This window comes from Solea solea, chromosome 6 (assembly GCF_958295425.1).
Source record: "Solea solea chromosome 6, fSolSol10.1, whole genome shotgun sequence".
In the NCBI taxonomy this organism is placed as follows: domain Eukaryota; kingdom Metazoa; phylum Chordata; class Actinopteri; order Pleuronectiformes; family Soleidae; genus Solea; species Solea solea.
The window spans coordinates 9261226-9270040 of NC_081139.1; the positions used below are offsets into that span (position 1 = coordinate 9261226).

The 8815-nt window shown below is 40.6% G+C and overlaps 1 protein-coding gene across 1 annotated transcript; it reads left to right on the forward strand.

Annotated features, from left to right (window-relative positions):
• The first annotated feature begins 248 nt into the window (after positions 1-248).
• On the forward strand, positions 249-3812 carry LOC131461521 (uncharacterized). Its single transcript, XM_058632832.1, has 5 exons — positions 249-1206; positions 1487-1654; positions 1751-1929; positions 2307-2547; positions 3162-3812. The coding sequence occupies exons 1-5, from the start codon at positions 595-597 to the stop codon at positions 3612-3614; spliced, it is 1653 nt and encodes a 550-aa protein (XP_058488815.1). The 5' UTR covers positions 249-594; the 3' UTR covers positions 3615-3812.
• Positions 3813-8815: the final 5003 nt, after the last annotated feature.

Genomic DNA, 8815 nt, shown 5'->3' on the forward strand with positions numbered 1-8815 from the left:
TTTAATTGCTGAGTTGTTGTGTGCATATGACAATACACTTTTTGAACTCTTTGTGAGCAAATTACCCTCTAGGCCAGCTACAAATATTATATTTTTTAGAATATCTATATATATATATTATATATGTAATAGTGGATACTCCACTTCTGTAACTCCATAATAGTGTTCAATGTTTACGCCAATTGTTTTCATGATAACACGTGGTTGGAGCATGACACACATCCCTCCCACCACCTGGGGGCAGCAGCAGTCAGTAGTACGTAGACAGACACAGGAAACGAGTGTGTTTATACGCAGTTGTGAGGCTGTCCTGTTGTACACACGTCTTCTGTTTTACTTCGGTTACTCAGATAGTTCTGCTGAAAACCTGCCTCCGTTTTTCCTGGTGTTTAACAAACATCGCGTATCGTTTAAGTGTCCAGAAGAGTTTTGCTGCAGGACACTGGTGGTGAAGTCCCGCTAAGTCTAGTGGCGGGCTTCAGCGGCGTTAGCCTGTAGCATTAGCCAGTGAACAGTGATGACCCTACACAGACAGACTTGCTCTTTCTGAGTGTCTGGATTTTTGTTCTGAAACACGAGGATCCTCTGTTCATCATGGCAAGCGAAAACACCAACACGAACGCGGGGAACAACGAGGAAACTGAGACAACCGAGCAAGACTGTCTGGACAGTAACTCTACGTTCTCCGGTAGAGTGGCTGTTAACGGCGGAGTAGCGCCGAAGGAATGCTTTACCACGCAGACCGAGCAAAAGCAGAGCACCGCACAGGGAAGTTCTGCCGCTTCTCTAACAGCAGAGATTCCCGAACCGGCCGTGGGGGCGGAAGTGGACTGCCCCGGGGGCAATTATGTAGAAGCGTCCACTTTGCGGCCACAAACCGAAGAGGACACCGGAAAGACCGCAGCGAATCAACCTGTAACGATCGCCCCCCCGTCGGGTGGTGGCGGTCGCCGGCGTCAGCATCGGCCAGAGGACAGGAGCTGCTGCTGCTGCAGCGTCAAGTTTGAACGGCAGGGACGCAGCTTCAACCGGAGGGCGGTGTTCACCTTCACCACCGTGGCTACCGTGCAGTGGGTCTTCCCGGACTCTGTGGTACACAACAAGTCTTTCCTATGCGAGAACTGTGCGCAGGCCATCCGGTCCAATTGCAAACGCAAACAGAACGGGAGGCGGTCTTTGTGGCTGCAACCGCCTCCCCCTAAAAAGGTGTGTGTCTTGTCGGTACTATTGCAATATACCGGTGCCATATTCTGGACCTGGACTATTTATGTCATGTTTGGTTCCAAGTTTTCTATTCTGCTTTTTCATAGTTTTGCATTTATTAATACTTCTGTGAATCACAATTATTTGGTCAGGATAATCGTGTCAGAAAATTCTGATAGTGTCCCATGTCTAGCTGTGATTTGTTGTTGATGGGCTTTATACCAATACTACTACTTTTTTGACATATGTGTTCTCCTTTTCTTCTTGGCGATGATGAGTGCAGTCAGACAGTGTCAAGAAGAAGAAGAAAGACCGCAGGATGGGAAAGAAGAGCAAAGCAGCACAGCTGGTGAGCAAATCCTGTTACAGGGCTGCTTTAAAGACACTCTGGTCTGCTAAAGGTGCCAGGAAATCCATGATGGACTTTTGGAGTAGACAACTGAAAGAGGAGGTGAGTATGGATACACATCTACTCATGTCATCTAATTTAATTTCTTGTTTTTGTCAGTATGTAAAGATGGCTGATATCTTTTCCATTGTGGTGCAGATGAAAATGCTGTCTCGGCAGCGAGGTAGTCCATTTCATCAGAAGGTCTTGAACATAAAGGCGCTGTCATCTTTCCCCTGGCGACGATGTCTGAACTGGGCCCAGGACAAAGCTCCACTTGTCACCACCTGCCTCCAGTCACTGTTCCCTGACATCACCAACCTTACAAAGATAGGCCAGTAAGTTGAAAGCTTCTTAGTGTTTGGTCATTTTTGTTTTTGTTTATGTTATTATTCTACCTGTTTTCTGCCCGTCTTGCAACAGAAATGGTTACATTAATTGTTTGCTGCCCTATTTGATCTGAAATCAGGCTCCTTTTAAGTGATAATATCACACCTGAATGAGTGGGCAAGGGGCCATCAAACCCATCAAACTGCTGAACAAGAGAATTTACACCCGTTTGCAGCTATCCCGTTTTACTAGCACAATGTTGCTGTTGCTTCTGTCTGTCTTGTCATAAAACAAATCACTTCTTGTGTGCAGTATGGGAATGTCACTAGGTGACAAGATTTACTCATCTGATGAGCATCTGTTTGTGTGTTTGTGTGTGTGGCAGCCCACTGTCAGAGGAGCAGGCGCAGACAGTACTGGAGCGTCGGGTTGTGGTGGCACTTTCCATACCACTCTTCACCAGAAACATCTGGAAGAATAGTTTCCTGCAAGCTGCTCTGGGGGCTGATCTGCGCCTACAGGGCTGCTCTGGCGCTGCCATCGACACTCTCAACACCATGGGACTGTGTCAAAACAAGGACACCGTCAGGTTACTGCTGCAGAGACTCCGATTTGGCAGAAGGCCTGTAAGTATCATAATCAGTTCAGGACTCAAATGTAACTTGTTATACAAACATTATCTGGAGACAAAAAGATTCATGAATTGGTAGTGATTTGTTTGTCATTCATTCATCTATGTTCTGTTTTGATTCACTCTCACCACTGTCATAGATAGGATTTCTACTGGAGCAAGTTGCTGTTTTCACCTAAAAAGTTGTACAATCATCCACCTGCTGCACTAGTTTACAACAGTTATCATTATTTCCCTCAGCATTTGGAGACCAAAAACAGAATCAACAGACATTGAATGTAAGGCTTGTCTTCATTAGTTGGACACAACATGAAAGACAATGTTGTATTGTAAGTGGTGCTGCAGAGTAAAGGAAATGTGATATTTGTTTTTGCTGCCCCAAGTGGCCAATAAATCAGTTCAAGCAATCTTATTATTATTTCCCTGCTATTGTTGTAGGTACAGGTTCATTCTTTTACGTAAAGAAGAAGTGAAGTTGTCTCTTAATTTTCCCTCCATCCACCGCTTTGTGATAATTGCTTTCGCCCATTGGGGGCGCTAGAGCTGCAATCTACTTCACTGCATTGTTTAGTCTTATTTGATTGTTTGTGCTTTTTGTGTTTGACACAGAATGGGCGACAAATGATAAAGATAAAAGATGAAGAGATGCCAGACGTGGAGGAAGAGGATATTGAAGAGGTCGAAGAACTGGAGTTGGAAATTGAGGACGATGATGATGATGAGGAAGAGGAGGAGGAGGAAGAAGATGAGGAGGAGGAGGAGGAGGAGGAGGCAGACATTGAGTTGGCAGTAGAGGAGGAAGTGGTGGAGGAAGATGGGCAAGTTGGTGTGCAAGAGGAAGAAGAGGAAGGTCAAGCAGCAAAGGACAAAGAAGAGACAAAGAGGAGGAAGAAAGCAAAGAAGCAGAGGAAGGAGAGAGGCAAACGAGAGGCAGAGGGGAGAGAAGAGGATGATGATGATGAAGGGTCAGAGCAGAAGAAGAGGAGGGTGGTGGTGGTGAGGCTTGATGGTGACACACAGACATTGGACGATTTGACCTTTCAGATCCCAAAGACTTTTTAGGCCCCTCCCTTAAATGCAAACAGGCCACACCTACAAGCAAAGTGCAGGACACAGGGCCCGCCCTCATTTCTGGGGCTTACTACTTTTTCATTTATTTTCACAGCTTCACTTTAAAAACAATTTATGTTTGTTCATTGTTAACATGTTATTACCCAAATATTCCAGTTTAAATAAATTACATGAGTGCTAGAGTCTTAACTGTCTGTGCAGCTGCGTTTGCAAACATACAACCATCAAATAAAAACTGTTTATAAAGATAAAATATATACTTGGCTTAAAAATATTTTCAGTACGTTTTCTCAACAATTTGTAAACCCAACCAAATAGCTCTCTTCTTTGCAATGATTTCTCGTTTCTGTGAATTTTAAAAATGCATTTCCCAATATTTTTTCCACAAAAAAAATTGGCCTCACAGGGGAAATCATACTAATGTAAAAGTACACATAGAAAGTTTTTGAAGTAGTCTGGATGACCACAAATACACCTTGAAAAAAGCCAGACACAGATGGTAAAATATCTGACGGGTATGTTTGTAAGAGATTGTTCTGATCTTCCTGTTTCTCCAGCTGCTAGATGATCGAAGTTATCAGGAGGTGAAAACTAACCTTTTCTATTCTGAGTTGGGAGTTGAAATGTCTTTATTTACAGTGGTAGCAGCATATTCAGTTTAGAGTTGAAGGCGACATAGAATGCTTGTATCACACATATATGTTAGTTATGGAGGTCTACTTATATATATTAACTTGTTTTCATGGTTAAAAAACCCCTAATCGCTGCAAACGAGCCGATCAAAATATCTCCTCACTGACGCTCTCGTCAGCCGCGCTGTTTCAGACCAAAACCACACCCCCAGAACGTGGACTGTGTTGTGATTGACCAGCCAACGTGAGCTTTCCCACTGTCCTGTGATTGGCCAGGTACCTGGAAGTGACGTAATAGATAGGCCAGCTCTCAGATACACAGCTCCCCCTCTGGCACGGTGGATGCTCTGCATCTCAGCAGCTACAACGAGAGTAGTTCTTCTTCTGCGGTTGAATGTACACAACCGGATGTGCCCGGACTAGTGCCCGCACCGGGAGGCGCTACGGTGGTGAGAGGAGTGGTGAGGATTTCTGATGACGACATCAAATTAAGGAAGTGCCGATCCGCTTCGCAGAGCCCAGGAAAACAATACAACACTATTTTCTCAGCAGTGGCTGAACTGTTGTTCTGAAACTTTAGGGTTTCATAAACGAGGTAATGACGCAGATACACACACAAACGCAGCGTTAATTGGAGCTTCCGGTCTATGTCGCCTTTAAGTTGTTCCCCCTCAAGACACTGACATGATGTAAAGAGTATAAACTAACAGGAACTGAGGTCACACGGCGACATATTGGTTATCACTGTTGCCTTACAGGAAAAAGATGCGTGTTCGCCACCTGGTCAAAATAAGGGCCTTTCAGCATGGAGTTTGCATGTTCTCCCCGTGTGTGCATGGGTTCCCGCAGTCCAGAAACATGCAGAGGTTAATTGGACACAATACATAGAGGTGAAATGAGAGTGAATGGTTGTTCTTGTCTGTGTGTCTGACCTGTGATGGACTGATGACCAATTCAGGGTGTACCTGAGGCACTGTGCCTGTTAGCTGGGATTGGCTCCAGCTCCCCGCTACCCTCGTGGAGGATAAAGTGGTAAACAATGAACTAGAAAATTCTGCCACGAAATTTCGAGCGTGCCTGCTGTTCTTGATGCCGATGTTGTCGGGTTCAGGACTTTTGCTGGTAAAGGAGTAACATTTGGGTGGATTAAACCTTAAAAACTTGAAGTATTTAGACAAAGTGATATTTTGGTGGAATCACCCTTTAAAACACCAAGTTTTAAAGGAGAGAGAGAGAGAGTGAGAGAGATTCACAAGCCCCCCGTTTCCCATTCATGTGTATGTGGAAATGTAAACTGTGATTAATTAAAAACCATAATATGTATCAAAACCTAGACTTAGGTGAGAAAAATCTCAAGTCTTGTGACCCATCTAAAGTTCCGACCATGTGTCTACGTTAAAGTATGACGACACTATGATGCTCCAAAATGGGCTTGGTTTTTGTCCATCTTTCGACCGTTTCCCATTCATGTGTATGTGGAAATTATTCGCATTCTTTTGCGATTGACTAAAAAGTCATAGTTTAATATGTCATCTAAAAGTTCACCAAAATGTCATAGTATATTATGTCGTCCAAAATTTGACAAAATAGTCCTAGTTTAGTATGTCGTCCAAAATTTTATCAAAAATGTCATAGTTTTGTATGTCGTCCAAAATGTGATTAAAAAGTCACATTTTGTCATCCAAAATGTGACAAAAATGTCATAGTTTAGTATGTCGTCCATAATGTGACAAAGATGTCATAGTTTAGTATGTCGTCCATAATGTGACACATATGTCATAGTTTAGTATGTCGTCCAAAATGTGACAAAAATGTTATAGTTTAGTATGTCGTCCAAAATGTGACAAAAATGTCATGGTATAGTATGTCGTCCAAAATGTGACAAAAAAGTCATAGTTTAGTATGTCGTCCAAAATGTGACAAAGATGTCATAGTTCAGTATGTCGTCCATAATGTGACAAAGATGTCAAAGTTAAGTATGTCGTCCAAAATGTGACAAAAAAGTCATAGTTTAGTATGTCGTCCAAAATGTGACGAAAAAGTCATAGTTAATTATGTCGTCCTAAATGTGACGAAAGGTAATAGTATAGTATGTCGTCATGAACAAAGACACCACACCACGGGTTCCTGGTGACAGCAGGACTTTTCGTCACCTTTCAATCTTCACTTTGGATGTTGAACTTTTAGTTGTGTTGCTCTTTATAAGAACTGAACTCATGACATTAGAACTTCAAAGCTATGTTCTTGTCAACTGAGCCTGATGCTTCTACCCTTCTTTAGGTTTTCTTAGATCCTTTGACTGTTTTCATTAAATCTAAAACTAAAAAGTGTACTTCATCATAGGATTTGAAATCACAATCTCAGGCATAGAAGTCTTACTCTTACAGCAGAGGCTATTTTGACTGAGCTGCATAAAATCCCTGTCTTGGTGATTTTGAGTTCTGTCTTCAGTCTAAAGTTTTAAAAGTGTGTGAACTTCAGTTCATTGTAAGATTAGAATTTATAACCTCAGAGATACAAGACATCTTCTGGTGGACTGAGATACTTGTCTTCATGCTCTTACTCTGAATTTCTTGGTTTTTCATCTTGGTCAGAGTTTTTCAAAAATGTAACCGTTGAATTACGAGGACAAATTGTTTGATCCGTCATCAGTTCACTTACTTCATGTGATCCTCTGTCACTGTCGGGAGAATCACCAGCACTGAAGATGGTCTAGTCGACATGTACGTCACATCACGACTCAAGACGTCATCGGTTCAAATCCCACTGGAGGTATGTGTCTACGATTATATGTGTATCTGTCTGGGTGTTCCAAAATAAAAACCTTCCAAGGCAAACAAAATAACTTCCGAAAAAACTCTGCGTTGCGTTGCGTCGTGTGCGTAATTTCAATCTCAACAAGGGTATCAACATCATCAACGACTGCAGTAATGGGAGGAAAGAGCTAGCCTTGAAAATGCTAGAAAAAGCCTCAAAGGTGCTAGCTGACACTCGTAGTTGACTTATGTCTGCAAAGATAGTATGTCATCCAAAAATTGACAAAAAGTCAAACTTTAGTATGTCGTCCAAATTTTGACAAAAAAGTCATAGTGTAGTATGTCATCCAAATTGTGACAAAATAGTCATAGTTTAGTATGTCGTCCAAAATGTGACAAAAAAGTCATAGTTTAGTATGTCGTCCAAAATGTGACAAAAATGTCATAGTTTAGTATGTCGTCCAAAATGTGACAAAAATGTCGTAGTTTAGTATGTCGTCCAAATTTTGACAAAAATGTCATAGTTTAGTATGTCGTCCAAAATTTGACGAAAATGTCATAGTTTAGTATGTCATCCAAATTGTGACAAAATAGTCATAGTTTAGTATGTCGTCCAAAATGTGACAAAAATGTTATAGTTTAGTATGTCGTCCAAAATTTGACAAAAATGTCATAGTTTAGTATGTTGTCCAAAATGTGACAAAATAGTCATAGTTTAGTATGTCGTCCAAATTCTGAAAAAAAGTCATAATTTAGTATGTCGTCCAAAATGTGACAAAATAGTCCTAGTTAAGTATGTAGTCAAAAAGGTGACAAAAATGTCATAGTTTAGTATGTCGTCCGAATTCTGAAAAAAAAGTCATAGTTTAGTATGTAGTCAAAAAGGTGACAAAAATGTCATAGTTTAGTATGTCGTCCAAAATTTGACAAAAATGTCATAGTTTAGTATGTGGTCCAAAATTTGACAAAAATGTCATAGTATAGTATGTCATCCAAATTGTGACAAAATAGTCATAGTTTAGTATGTTGTCCGAAATGTGACAAAATGTCATAGTATAGCATGTCATCCAAAATTTGACGAAAATGTCATAGTGTAGTATGTCATCCAAATTGTGACAAAATAGTCATAGTTTAGTATGTCGTCCAAAATGTGACAAAAATGTCATAGTTTAGTTTGTCGTCCAATATGTGACATCAAGTGTCATAGTATAGCATGTCGTCCAAAATGTGACAAAAATGTCATAGTTTAGCATGTCGTCCAAAATTTGACAAAAATGTCATAGTTTAGTATGTCGTCCGAAATGTAACAAAAATGTCATAGTTTAGTATGTCGTACAAAATGTGACAAAAATGTCATAGTTTAGTTTGTCGTCCAAAATGTGACATCAAATGTCATAGTATAGCATGTCATCCAAAATGTGACAAAAATGTCATAGTTTAGCATGTCGTCCAAAATTTGACAAAAATGTCATAGTTTAGTATGTCGTCCAAAATGTGACAAAAATGTCATAGTTTGGTATGTCGTCCAAAATGTAACAAAAATGTCATAGTTTAGTATGTCGTACAAAATGTGACAAAAATGTCATAGTTTAGTTTGTCGTCCAAAATTTGACAAAAATGTCATAGTTTATTATGTCGTCCGAAATGTAACAACAATGTCATAGTATAGTATGTTGTCTAAAATGTGACAAAAATGTCATAGTTTAGCATGTCATTCAAAATTTGACGAAAATGTCATAGCATAGTATGTCGTCCTAAATGTGACAAAAATGTCATAGTTTAGTACACCGTCCAAAATGTGACA